At 38.8% G+C, this 13,552-nt stretch overlaps 3 protein-coding genes across 4 annotated transcripts; 1 reads left to right on the plus strand and 2 right to left on the minus strand.

Annotated features, from left to right (window-relative positions):
• Window positions 1-3,919: 3,919 nt before the first annotated feature.
• Window positions 3,920-6,805, plus strand: LOC103863123 (probable inactive receptor-like protein kinase At3g56050). Its single transcript, XM_009140875.3, has 5 exons — window positions 3,920-4,478; window positions 4,979-5,388; window positions 5,467-5,657; window positions 5,747-5,879; window positions 5,949-6,805. The coding sequence occupies exons 1-5, from the start codon at window positions 4,333-4,335 to the stop codon at window positions 6,545-6,547; spliced, it is 1,479 nt and encodes a 492-aa protein (XP_009139123.1). The 5' UTR covers window positions 3,920-4,332; the 3' UTR covers window positions 6,548-6,805.
• A 758-nt stretch (window positions 6,806-7,563) lies between these two features.
• On the minus strand, window positions 7,564-8,644 carry LOC103863124. Its single transcript, XM_009140877.3, has 2 exons — window positions 8,412-8,644; window positions 7,564-8,309 (listed from the first exon to the last, which is right to left on the minus strand). The coding sequence occupies exons 1-2, from the start codon at window positions 8,445-8,447 to the stop codon at window positions 7,734-7,736; spliced, it is 612 nt and encodes a 203-aa protein (XP_009139125.1). The 5' UTR covers window positions 8,448-8,644; the 3' UTR covers window positions 7,564-7,733.
• A 9-nt stretch (window positions 8,645-8,653) lies between these two features.
• On the minus strand, window positions 8,654-12,419 carry LOC103863125 (heat shock 70 kDa protein 15). Of its 2 annotated transcripts, none has more exons than XM_009140878.3 (10): window positions 12,208-12,419; window positions 10,873-12,070; window positions 10,561-10,788; window positions 10,381-10,476; window positions 10,115-10,282; window positions 9,830-10,024; window positions 9,589-9,735; window positions 9,352-9,501; window positions 9,111-9,241; window positions 8,654-9,031 (listed from the first exon to the last, which is right to left on the minus strand). In XM_009140878.3, the coding sequence occupies exons 2-10, from the start codon at window positions 12,040-12,042 to the stop codon at window positions 8,872-8,874; spliced, it is 2,445 nt and encodes an 814-aa protein (XP_009139126.1). In that variant the 5' UTR covers window positions 12,043-12,070; window positions 12,208-12,419; the 3' UTR covers window positions 8,654-8,871. The 2 variants fall into 2 exon arrangements, with proteins under 2 accessions (XP_009139126.1, XP_009139127.1); XM_009140879.3 differs by having other exon boundaries at window positions 10,873-12,043; window positions 12,208-12,368.
• Window positions 12,420-13,552: the final 1,133 nt, after the last annotated feature.

Raw genomic sequence — 13,552 nt, forward strand, 5'->3', positions numbered from 1 at the left:
AAGAGCAATATAATCAGTCTGGGGCAAGCAACTGAAGCGGGATGTGATGTGAGAATGAAAGGAGAGTACTTGATAATGCGAGATCTCCATGGGAAACTTATTGCTAAAGCAGCAAGATCCAAAAACAGGTTGTATAAAGTTCGTATGAGGATTAAGGAGGATCTATCACTTCTGACTACAACAACATCAGAGTCAACTAAGTGGCATTCAAGGTTGGGTCACATAAACATGGAGACCATGAAATCTATGGTGCAACGAGAGCTGGTCATGGGGATTCCAAAGTTTGACATTGAGAAGAAAGTGTGTGGATCGTGCTTATTGGGAAAACAAGCACGGCAATCTTTTCCCCAGTCTACCATATACAGAGCTACAAAGAAACTCGAGTTGATTCACGGTGACCTATGTGGACCAGTTAATCCTAGCACAAGTGCAGGGAACAGATACGTTTTTGTCCTCATCGATGACTACTCGAGATACATGTGGACTATACTACTTAAAGAGAAAGGAGATGCGTTTGGAAAATTCAAAATCTTCAAGAAACTTGTAGAGCAAGAAACAGGAGAACACATTCAAACTCTCAGAAGAGATAGGGGAGGAGAATTCGTTTCAAAGGAGTTTAATCTGTTCTGTGATGAGTGTGGAATTAAACGACATCTTACCGCTCCGTACACTCCTCAACAGAACGGAGTGGTGGAGAGACGCAATAGGACACTGATGGAGATGTCCAGGAGCATCATGAAACATATGTCAGTCCCTAACCGACTATGGGGAGAGGCAATCAGGCACTCTACCTATCTCCTAAACCGCATAGCCACAAGAGCATTAAAGGATCAGACGCCATACGAGCTTTACCGTGAGAGAAAGCCAAATGTGAGTCATCTGAGGGTTTTCGGATGCATAGGGTATGCAAAAGTGGACTCGAAACTCTTGAAAAAGTTAGATGATAGATCTCGGATGCTTGTCCATCTTGGGACAGAGCCAGGATCTAAGGCATATCGCCTCCTTGACCCACAGACAAGCAAGATAGTGGTAAGCCGTGATGTGGTTTTTGATGAGACAAAGGGATGGAACTGGAAACGAGATAAGATAGAAGAAAGTAGTGATGGAGGTTTTGAAGTCACGGTCGGAGTGTTTGGAAATCATGGGATCACAGAACAGAGCAATGTACACAATGAAGAAGAAAAGAAACCAACAACTGTTAATGGTGATGAGACAATTACCGTTAGTGATCAAGAAAGTGAAGTAGAGAGCGAAGAAGATCAACCTCAGTTAAGAAGATCACAACGCGAGACCTCGAAGCCGAAGTACCTTGATGACTACGTCTTGTTCATGGAGGAAGCTGGAGAAATACTGTTGATGTGCGTAAACAACGAGCCCTATGATTATAATGAAGCAAAAGGTAGCAAAGAATGGATACGGGCTTGCGAAGACGAGATTCATTCTATTACCAAACTGGAGTGCTGGACCCTAGTAGACTTACCGCAAGGTGTAAAACCTATTGGTTTGAAATGGATCTTCAAGATCAAGAGGAACTCCGACGGAAGCATTAACAAGTACAAGGCTCGGCTCGTGGCAAAGGGCTACGTTCAACAATATGGGGTTGACTATGATGAAGTTTTCGCTCCTGTTGCAAGAATCGAAACAATACGGTTGCTGATCAGTCTTGCAGCGTCTCACGGTTGGGAGATACATCACTTAGACGTTAAAACTGCCTTCTTACACGGAGAGTTGAAAGAGACAGTGTATGTTAATCAACCAGAAGGATTTGAGATAGAGTGACAAGAAGGCAAGGTGTATAAACTAAAGAAGGCGTTGTATGGTCTAAAGCAAGCGCCTAGAGCTTGGAACGATAAGCTCAACAGGATCTTACTTGAGTTGAAGTTTGAGCGCTGTCTAAAAGAGCCATCCGTCTATCGGAGAGCTGAAGGTAATAGTCTACTTGTCATTGCAGTTTACGTAGATGACTTGTTCGTTACAGGAACAAACATGAGAGCTGTAAACGAGTTCAAACTAGAGATGGGGAGAAAATTTGAGATGAGTGATTTAGGTAAGCTATCCTATTACCTTGGGATTGAAGTATGTCAACATGACAAGGGGATAACCCTGAACCAACATCGGTACGCCTTGAAGATCTTAGAGGAAACATGTATGAAGGATTGTAATCCAGTATTGATACCGATGGATGCTGGCATTAGATTGGCAAAGTCAGAGCAAGAGAGGGAGATTGAAGCAACGTTCTTCAGGAAGACAGTAGGTTGTTTTCGATATTTACTTCACACCATACCTGATCTTGCATACTGTGTTGGAGTTCTAAGCAGGTTTATGCAAAGCCCGAGGGAGTCGCATGGCGTGGCGTTGAAGCAATGTCTTAGATACTTGAAAGGAACAGCCTCGTATGGTTTAACGTTCGAGCGGTCGGCTTCTCACACAAGAAAGATAGTGGGCTACAGTGACAGTAGTTACAATGTAGACCCAGATGATGGAAGGAGCACAACGGGACACATCTTCTACCTTGGTAGAAGCCCCATCACTTGGTGCTCACAGAAACAGGAGACGGTCGCGTTATCATTGTGTGAAGCCGAGTTCATGGCGGGGACTGAAGCATCACGTCAAGCAATATGGCTCCAAGATTTACTCGCGGAGATCATGAGCATGTCGAGTGAAAGAGTGGTGATTAGGATCGACAATCAGTCAGCTATCGCTCTCACTAGAAACCCGGTGTTTCACGGTCGAAGCAAGCATATCCACACACGGTATCATTTCATTAGAGAGTGTGTAGAGAAAGGTTTGATCGAAGTTGAACACGTTCCTGGAGCTGAGCAAAAGGCGGATATACTAACGAAGGCTCTTGCGAGAATCAAGTTCAGAGAGATGAGAGAACTCATTGGAGTTCATGAAGTGAAGGAAGGACATTTCAAGCTTAGAGAGGAGACTGTTGGGATAAGCTTGAAAGAAGATTGAGAGAAAAGGCAATCCTAATCCTATTTGTGTTGAGATTATAAAGAGATAAAGATAAAGAGATTGTGATATATCTAGATATGATATTACTTATAGGAAAAGGATTGTAAACATCTATATATAAAGATGTCGAGAGAGAGATGAGATTTGTGAAGAATATTGTGATTGTGAGAGCTTAAGTTTTTGAGCTAGTTTTCTTAAGCTAATAAGAAGAGATGCATTCTTATAATCTGTGTGTTCTTTGCAAAGGTTTACAACAATAGTTTTATCATTTGGAGCGGACTTCTTTTTTTCTTTCATAGAAGCTGATTAATCAATTGGTTGCTGTTAAGCTAGAAACTCCAGAAACACAACAGCAAGTGATTAAACATTAGAGACATTGAAGAGAATAGTTTGTCTAACTTGGATAAATATTAAAAAAAACGTGGGCGGCTTTGATAACAATTATGGAACACTTCTATACACTGTTTTGTATATTAGAAAATCTGCAAAAAAAAAAAAATTGAGAAACAAAAGAGAATAATTACAAAACAAATTAAGGAAAATGGGGTATATTCCCATTTCCCACAACATCCATGACTATTACACCCACATGGCAAAGAAGCTGGAATGAAAACGAAGAAAGTAACCTCGACGTTGAACTAGTCAGAAACTCCTCCACGTACTATTTTTCTTTACATTTCAAATAATTTTATTAACCCGCAAAGACCATAACACAATCAATCAATTATTCAACTTCAATCATCCAACATACAAAAACAAAAAAAAACACGTGGCATACATAAACCCCACCATAATTCACGTTAAACAACAGCACACAAAATAAAAGCGAGACATGTCGACAGGCTACGGCAGAAGTCTTTATCGACGGTGATGGCTTTGGCCTCTTCTTTTGAATCCTTTTTGCTCTTCTGGCATCTTTTAAGGTCCCATAGATTCTTCTCTTTTTTAATAAAGCAATGCACCGGTCAATTCTACACGTTGTTTTAATTTTTTTACACAAATTAAAGTTATCGCATTGTTTTTTACAGCGATAACTGTTGATCAGCTGATCCTATTCGCTCTTATCGTTGAATAAGTTATTGCGTTTTTTTCCTTAATTTATTATGGGCGAAACCAAGGGGACGCGCGCTTTAAAAACAATTTAATTTTGTAAATAAAGTTGAAAAGTCATGATGCTGCTGCTCTCACAAAGCCACGCGAACTCAAAACTCAAACTCAAACTCTCTCTCTCTCTTTCTCTATTCGTCTTCTAGCTAGCTTACTTTTTTCAGGTCTTTCTCTCATCTTATACTCAGTTTCAGATCCGAGCTTCGATTTTTATCAGCTTCCTTCGGTGTTGCTTAAATCCTATTTCCACTTGTCGTCTTCACGATGAGTAAGAACTGGAAACCCGTACGGTTAAGGCTCCAAATGCGTACTCTCATGATGTTTCTGGTAATTTTGAGCTTCGATACGTTGGAAACTGAATGTTTAGCGGTGGCAAAAAATCTACAGGCTGATAGAGATGCAGCAGATTTGTAAGTATCAGCTTCTTCTGGTGATCGCTTTTTACTTTAATATAGTTGAAAATGTTTTTTTGGTTGAGTATCAACATCAATGTAGTTGGTAATGGTATGGTAGATCTAGGACTTGCATAGCCAGATGAGACATTAGCAAAGTATATATACACTATCCGGCCTAAATATTAATTAAGAAAAATATATGTATTGATCATTTAGTTCCTCGTTCATAACTCTTCCCAAATATTTCTTATGATTTATGTTTTAAAAAAATTCTTTGGAAAATACATTTTATATTTTTAATCTTTTTATTAGATAATCATATGATCAATTGTATGTGTTCAAAAAAAAATCTTGATAAATTTTACATTTTGAAAAAAAATAATTGTATTTATTAAATTTTGATTGCTTAAATGAAACACCGTCTCCATAATTATTTCTATTACAAGACTTGCTACATGTTCATTCCTCTGTCTTGTATTCATTTTCATTTGACCTTTGAACTTTTCTTTTCGTAGGGGAGCTGTTAGTTTTCACAGGAAATTACTAGGTCGTTTCCGTAACCCCTACACGCATTTGAATTCTTACAAAGACCACCGCCCTGTGGCATCAGTAACACCACCGTCATCTTCGGTGGTTCCTTCTCATAGAAGTAAGACCAGTAGATCTTCAGCAATGCATCCGCCACAGAAAAGTCCACCTGCCCTGCATGTTTCTTCCGCGCCACCTCCTTCTGTGGCCTTTCCAAATATTCATACTCTAAGAAGTTCTTCAAACAGCATAGCTCCTATTGTTGTTGGCTGCACAGGCGGTGTTCTCCTTCTCCTTTTGGCTACTGGTGTCTTCTTTTTCAAAAGCAAGGCTGGCAAATCTGTGAATCCTTGGCGTACAGGTCTTAGTGGACAACTTCAGAAAGTGTTCATAACTGGTAATTTAATTTCCACTATGTTAATTAACATTTTTTTAACTCTTTTGAACACTAATGTTGTATGATTGTCTTACTCAGGTGTCCCAAAACTGAAAAGATCTGAGATAGAAGCTGCTTGTGAAGAGTTCAGTAATGTCATTGGGTCATGTCCCATTGGTACATTGTTCAAAGGGACACTGTCAAGTGGGGTGGAGATAGCTGTGGCTTCTGTTGCTACTGCTTCTGCCAAAGAGTGGACTAATAACATAGAAATGCAGTTCAGAAAGAAGGTATCTACCGTCAACTAGTTCACCTTCAATTATCTAAAAGGTTTTTTTATTTCCATTGTCTTAATCCTTTTATGTTATGATCATTTCAGATTGAAATGTTATCTAAGATAAACCACAAGAACTTTGTCAACCTTCTTGGTTACTGTGAAGAAGATGAACCTTTCACTAGGATCTTGGTCTTTGAATATGCATCAAACGGATCAGTCTTTGAACATTTACACTGTAAGCAACAAAAATATAGTTATTTACTCATATTAGTTGTGTCATTTACTTAACGATTTTCTTTTACAGATAAAGAATCAGAACATTTGGACTGGTTAATGAGGATAAGAATAGCTATGGGTGTAGCATATTGCCTTGACCACATGCACGGTCTCAATCCACCTGTAGTCCATAGCAATCTTCTCTCATCAGCACTTCACCTCACTGAGGATTACGCAGTCAAAATAGCAGATTTCAATTTTGGTTACCTAAAAGGCCCATCAGAGAGAGAGACCAGCACCAATGCACTCATAGACACTCGCATGATCTCAGTCACAACTAAAGAAGACAATGTATACAGCTTCGGTTTGCTGTTGTTCGAGTTGATAACCGGGAAACTCCAAGATTCTGTTAAAAAAGGTGACTCGGTGGATACCGGTTTGGCTGATTTCTTGAAAGGCAAGGCTCTTAAGGAGATGGTGGATCCGACACTCGAATGTTTTGATGACAAGATTGATAACATAGGCGAAGTGATCAGAAACTGTGTAAGGGAAGACTCGAAAGAGAGACCGACAATGATGGAAGTGACAGGGAGGTTACGAGAGATCACAGGATTGTCACCGGACGATGCTATTCAGAAACTTTCACCTCTTTGGTGGGCAGAGCTTGAAGTGCTGTCCACTACGTGATAAGATTAGTAGTAGTAGTACGTTGCTTCATAACGAATCTGTAAGTATTGTGAATATGAAGTTTGTGTGAGGTTTCTGAGACTCTTTGGAGCTCGCTGCTACTCTTTAGGCCTATATGTATGTATAAATCTTTGGTAGTTTATATAACGACTCAAAAATTCTGGTAAAAGAATTGGAGATCACGGTAGTACACTACACTCTTTTTTGTATGCATGATGTTCAATTAGTAATTAATATAAAAATTAACATTGAATTCATTATTTGTTAGTTTTATACAACCAACTTTTTCATGATTTATCACTTTCTTCATGTGAAACCGAGAAGACTATGTATATTTTTAACCAATGTTTATTTATTATATATTTACATTAGGTATGTTAACTTTTTAGGTTTAATTATAAAAATTTTGATGAATTTTTAAAATTAGATATACAAAAAATGAAATCAAACAAATTTGTGGATTTACATTAATATTGTTACTTGATTTAACCAATTTAGAACGAATTAGACCAACTTAGACTGTTTCTAACTAATTTAGGAGAGCATAAACCGATTTGAACGGCTTACATCGGATTTTTCAATTTGACACCTAAACCGATTTTTAGAACAATGATTTTAATTAATAGTTTTATTTTATATTTAAGCAATATTATAAATAAATCAAGGGGCAATTAGAAGAATATCACATTTTGAGTACAACTATTCAAATTTACCAGTCCAAGCTAATCCATTTTTAAATATACACACTTCTAGTGAAGACAAGAAGCTGGTTTGGAACTACTAGCTTAATGGATCTCACATTCATCTTGAACAAGTACAGGTCCATAACTAACTTCAATCCAATCATTAAATGGGAGCTATAAGCCTCCCAAAGTAGAAAGTTTCATCTGATGCAGACAAATCAAAAGTAGGTAGTGCCTGTCCTTGCTGTAAATCTTTCTCTCCTTTGTAAATTAAAACAAACTCGTTTCACCATTCTGTATCTGGATACATTAGCCCTTTCTTGGTTGGGGGTATAATCAAATCTACTTCCATAGCTGTTTTAATAAAAGACATCATAATGTAATGGTTAAAACTGAAAAAAAAAAGCATGACAAGATGTTGTAACACCAAAACTATGTGTACTACTACTACTACTACACAGTATGCATTCAACTACAGCTCTCACTCACTGTTTGATGGATCTTTAGTTTTCATTGAAGTGAATGGCACCGAGTTTCCAGACAACAAAAGTAGTAGCAAACATCACTGTACTTATGAACACAAATGAAAAGGCAATGACTAGTATATCCGCACTTCCGGGTAGATCAAATGTAAGCCCTTTCTTTGGCATACCTCTCTTGCTATCATCAAGCATGTTGGTTGGTGCTTCGGGTAGACCCGGTTTCCTATTCGATTTCTTATCACTTTCCTTGAGCACCTCCAAGATTTGGCTCCCCATTTTGGGTTTTGATGGTTTAGGAATTGCTTCGGTGTATCGGCTGAGGACACGCGCTGCTCTTAGTCTTTCTCTTGCTGTCAACGGTGCTCTTTTTGCAGAACCGTTGTTGCTTGATTCAACTGGTTCACTTGGAGGATCATCGACCGATGTTGTTGTGATGGAATTGTCATTTGTCTCTGAACGAGACAAAACCAGTCTTGTTTTGCTTGAAAATGACAAACTTGTTGAACTGTTTAGAGAGATGTGGAACGTGAAAGGACAAGGCTTTAACGGTGTAGCTTGAGTTGACAATCTTACAATAGGATTGGTTCTGTTATGAAGCTTCAAAAAGATAAGATTTTTTGTTGTTAGTTTCAGCAAAAAAAAGCAAAAGCTCATATGAAACTATGAAATATATAAAGCATGGTCATAGCGGATACTTACCGGAGAACTGAAGCCGGCGTTGTGAACGACGACCATGGTGAATAGATAGAGGAACGTGTTTTTTTAAGAGCAATGCATATGGAGGAAGACGAAGAGGGAAACAGCTTTGAGTTTGTGTGGCAGTGAAGCTAAGCAGAGAATACAAGATCAGGTTCTCTTCTTCCACTCGCTTTTTTGGAACAGTCAACTGTGTGTCGTTCTATGCGTATTTATTTTTATTCGTTGTCTTAAAAATAAATCTGTTGATACAAATTGCAAAATATGCATATTTCTTGCTTAAAAAACCTGCTCAGAAACATGTAACAAGTAGAACAAATCCTCATCTCACACACGATAAATAGTTTATAAAGAAGAAAAACACAAAGGGAAAACAATACTTCCTGAAAGGAGTTTGAATATAGATTCTTTTGGGGTAGCGAAAACAAAAACAAAATCGATACACAGCACCAACCATCATCTCTTAGGCACTATCTTCGGTGGGCTTCTCAGTCTCCATTGGTTCTTCACCAGAGGCCGGTTCTGGCTGTGGCTCACTCTTCTCCTCATCAGCCGCCGCCTTGGCCGGCGGTGCTTCCGGTTTGGCAACCGGCTTTGGTTTGGTCATTATAGGCCTGCAGAACCTGCCAAAACAAAATCTGGTTCAGTCACTTTCCTACTACAAGAGAGAATCAACAAAGTGAGAAGAAGCTATTGCTTTACTTGTCCAATGCCTCAGCCTTCCTTGTAACATCAGCTGACAAGAAAGCTGGTGTTGCGTACTTGGGAAGCGCCTCCTGCTGCTGCTGCTTCTCCCTCATCCATGCTTCTGCTTCCACACACTCGTTCAATACCTTCATTTGCATTCCACAACAATAGATGATTAAAACACATACATCTCAACATTCTTATGCAAAAAAAATAATAATCATGAAATATCTCAGAGCTCTTGTAGTTATTATACCTTTTGCTTATCTTCTAGTTCAATGTGGTCAAACTTGGAATCATTAGAGACCGCTGCCTCTCTGTAGCTGTTAACACAGTGACCAAGCTGACCAATGACTGTCCCTCTCTCCTGTGACTCCTTGTAACGCATCTCAACTGGGTCACCCACCTAACAATCAAAGTCCAATCACCAAGCTCTGTTAAAATCATTTTTCTATTCAAGTAAAATAGCCAATCTATCATATGTGTATATTACCTTCTTGACCTCCTCGAGCTTTGCAACATAGACACCTTTAGTCTCATCTTCTCCATCTTCATACAACCAATCCTCCACTTCCTGCAGCTTCGCCAGAAACGCTTCTCTCTCTGACTCGATAATGTACTCATGGTATTTGTCACTCAGCTGAAAATACAAAAACACAGCAAGTAGCCACCCCTTATAAATACATACTCTCAATGCATATTAAAAAAAAGAGAGAAGAAAAGGGTTTACTTACTTTGTTTCTCATATCATAAACATAGGACTCAACAGCATTCTTCTTGTCCTTGGTCTCCTCCATAACTCTGTCTTGGAGAGCCATCTCATATTCTTTCTCCACAGCCTTTTGGACCTCCACAGATTGCAAGGCGCCGTATACCAATTCTGACAGAGGTACGTTTGTTTTCTTCACCTTCTTCTTTGGAGCCTCAGCCTGCACATACACCATACCCATTTGATTAAATTTCAAGTGCACGAGTGAAAGAAAATAGCAAGGACCATCAGCTCAGGAGAGAAAACTAACCTTTGAATCAGTTTCCATTTGCACCGGCTCAGGAACACCATTGTCAGTACCAGCTGCATCACTGGTTTCCTTGGCGTCTTGCATGTTAACATCAGATTCACCAGAGGCTTTGTCAGTGTCCATCTGCTCTGCTGTGACCTTAACTTCAACTTCCTCCTCCTCTAAAAGCTGCAACGAAGGAGAGGAAAAAAAAATTAGCATAAACTAAACGATCTCAAGTTCGCATTGAATGAATGATCAGTTGGATGATAACAACACAAACTTACAGTTGCTGATTCAACAGAGACAATTCCGTGAAGGGTCAATCTCACTTTCACCTTAAGCTTTGCCCTCTCGCCTTTTGATGACTGGAAGGGACCAATCTGCAAAAAAGGAGAACAACAATGAGAAACAAGAGCACGCTACAGTCTTTAATGATACACACGACATTGGGCAAAGGATCAAACCGTGTAAGTACTGATTTTTGGAGGTGCTTGCAAGTCAGTGGCATCACTGTACTGCACATCGACAGAGAATGTTCCAGAGCGGTAAAACGTTAGAGCCTTGACACTAGGAATTGAGTTTCCCTTGGGGAAAACAATGGTGCTCTGCTGATTCTCAGCTCCTCCATTTTGAGCATCAGCCGCTGCTCCTTTCCACGCCAGCGAAATGGAGAAGGGGAAACTCTCATGAACCTTTATCACAATTAATAACATGACTTGTTAGTACTATACTAGGCGATAAACACACATGTTTAAGCAGAGATAAGCATCCATTACCTGGAACTCACGGACTTTGAAGGTGGGACTGAGAATGGCACACTGCAATGCACATCCTCTCGACACACACTCACTAGCATTCATTGTACGCCTCGGCTCCTTACCGAAAAACTCAGTCAGGATCTTGATAATAGCAGGGACACGAGATCCGGATCCAACAACCTCAACCATATGTACATCTTCAATAGAGAGCCCCGCGTCAGAGAGAGCTTTCTCCAGAGGCCTCTTGACACGCTCCAAGATAGGGACGCTAATCTCTTCAAACTCTTCCCTCTTGATAACACCCCTAACATCTTTCTCATCCATCAAACACTCAATATTCAACGGCGCCACAGGGTTAGCGCTCAGAACCTTCTTCAGCTTCTCACACGCAGCCCTGAGCCTAAGACTAGCCTTGGCATTCTGCGAGACATCAATCTTATACTCCTCCCTGAACTTGGCCGCAAAATGATTAAACAGAACTTCATCAAAGTCCCTTCCTCCAAGAGACCGATCAAACCCGTGAGACAAGACCTTGAGCTGCCCTTTCTTAAACCCTGCTATGCAGACTTGCATGCTCGCATGACCAATGTCGATGAAGGCCACATTAAGCGGCTCGCTCTCCGGCAAATCCGTCTTGTAGATACCATAGGCCAAAGCAGTCGCCGTGGTCTCGTGGATCAAATGCAAAGGGTGCAAGCCAGCGATCGTTGCAGCATCAAGAACAGCTCTCCGCTGCAGGTCAGTGAAGTAAACAGGAATACCAATGCAGCAGTCCACCACAGCTGCGTTCAGATTCTTCTCAGCAATACCTTTCAAGTTAGACAACATCATCCCCATAACCTGAGTGGGAGTAAACGCTCTCTTCTCTCCCAAGTAAGAGGCGTGGATCAAAGGGTACCCGTCTGGTCCCTCCGTGACGGAGAAAGGAAGAGACTTGATGTCTCTCTGGAGGTCGGGATCCGAGAACTGACGACCCACCAGACGCTTGATCTGGGAGATTGAGTTCTTGGGGTTCATCATGGTGGAGGCAGCTCCGGCGGTTCCGATGAAACGCTGCTTCTCGCCGAAGCAGACAATGGCGGGAGTCTCGCGGTTTGACTCATCGTTGAGGACGACGTCGATGCCTCTTTGCCTTGCGACGGCCACGAGACAGTTCTCGTTCCCGAAGTCGAACCCGACCACACTCATTCTCAAAGATTCGGTCTTGTTCGAAACCCTGATAACACACACATTAAAGTTTGAAACTTTAAAACCTATTGAGAACAGTTCGGTCGGAAGCTAAATCATAAGATACGAGATTCAGATCTAAAAGATCTGATCTGAAGCTAAAGGGTTAGAGGAGAGGAAGCGTACCTGAAGATCGGGAGAGGGGTTTGGGGGTTGTGAGAGCTTTCTTTTTAGGTTTCGTGCGCAGCGGAGAATCTGAACGAGAGGAAGAGAGAGAGTAGAGAGCGAGGAGTTTTATGGAGTAGGGTTCTCTCGAACTTTCATTGTTTACATTTTCTTTTCGGTTATTTATTTGTAATATTACGTTTATAACATCGAAACTTTAAAAAAACGGAAAATATGAACTTTAATATCAAACAAACTTGAATATAAATCTTCATATAATAAAAGATGCAAAATTAGTTTCTTTCTTTATAAAAAGAAAAAGTAGATAGCACATGAATAACCAAACTGAAAATATAAATTTTACAAAAACAATATATATATACTATTATTTGCGAATTGGTTTTTTTCATTAGAGCTTTCACGTTAAAAGTTAAAATGGTTAGTATTGTCTATACTTTTAATGAATAAAATATATATGTTAGTCACAAAATAAAAATGAATCTTAATTTTGAACGTTAAAAGTTAGATTAGTTAATATCATTTATGCTCATAACAAATAAAATATATAAATTAACCATAAAATAAAACAAATTTTAATTTGATGATTAGATAAGTGATTAAAATTAATAATAATAAAAGTTATCCAAATTTTTTTAAAAAAATATTTTGTTGTTATCTGCAAATATCTTTAATTAAAAATATATAAAAAATTAAAAACAGAAAACACATAGCTAAATATTAATCAAGCAAAATTTTTAATTTTATATACTTGAAAAAGAATATATTAGTGACTTTTAAGATTTATTTACTAATAATGATGTTTTGTATAGGGACAAAAGAAAATTTAGTCAAAATGGTACTTTACAAAATTTTAACTATTCTTAATATTATTTAAACAATCAGTTTTATGTGTACTCACATTAATTATTACAAAAACATTTTTATCTTTACTATTACTTTTAATTTTCATTATTATTTTTAGTCCTTAATTAGTATATTTTCTTTAAATTTTCTAGAAAAGAATAAAATAACTTAAAATAAAAAATATTTCAAAATATTTTTACTATTAACTGATTTTTTAAATATTATTATTACATTTAAATTAATTATATTATCTTAAAACTAAACTAATCACCATGTTCGAAAACTCGCTAGGCGGAACGCGTTCGACAAATCCTGGCCTATCGAGTTATTAGAAAAACGGGAAAACCCGAAGAGTACGCAGAGAGTAATTTTCTTAAAAAGATTAATTCTAACGAAAAATTATACAATATACATTGAAATATTTTCATACGGAAAGTAAAAGTTTAAGTATTGTAGCTCAGCGGTGAGAGGAGCTTATTTTTGAGGTTGAAACCGAGTTCGA

Source organism: Brassica rapa, chromosome A04, assembly GCF_000309985.2.
Source record: "Brassica rapa cultivar Chiifu-401-42 chromosome A04, CAAS_Brap_v3.01, whole genome shotgun sequence".
NCBI classification, from domain to species: domain Eukaryota; kingdom Viridiplantae; phylum Streptophyta; class Magnoliopsida; order Brassicales; family Brassicaceae; genus Brassica; species Brassica rapa.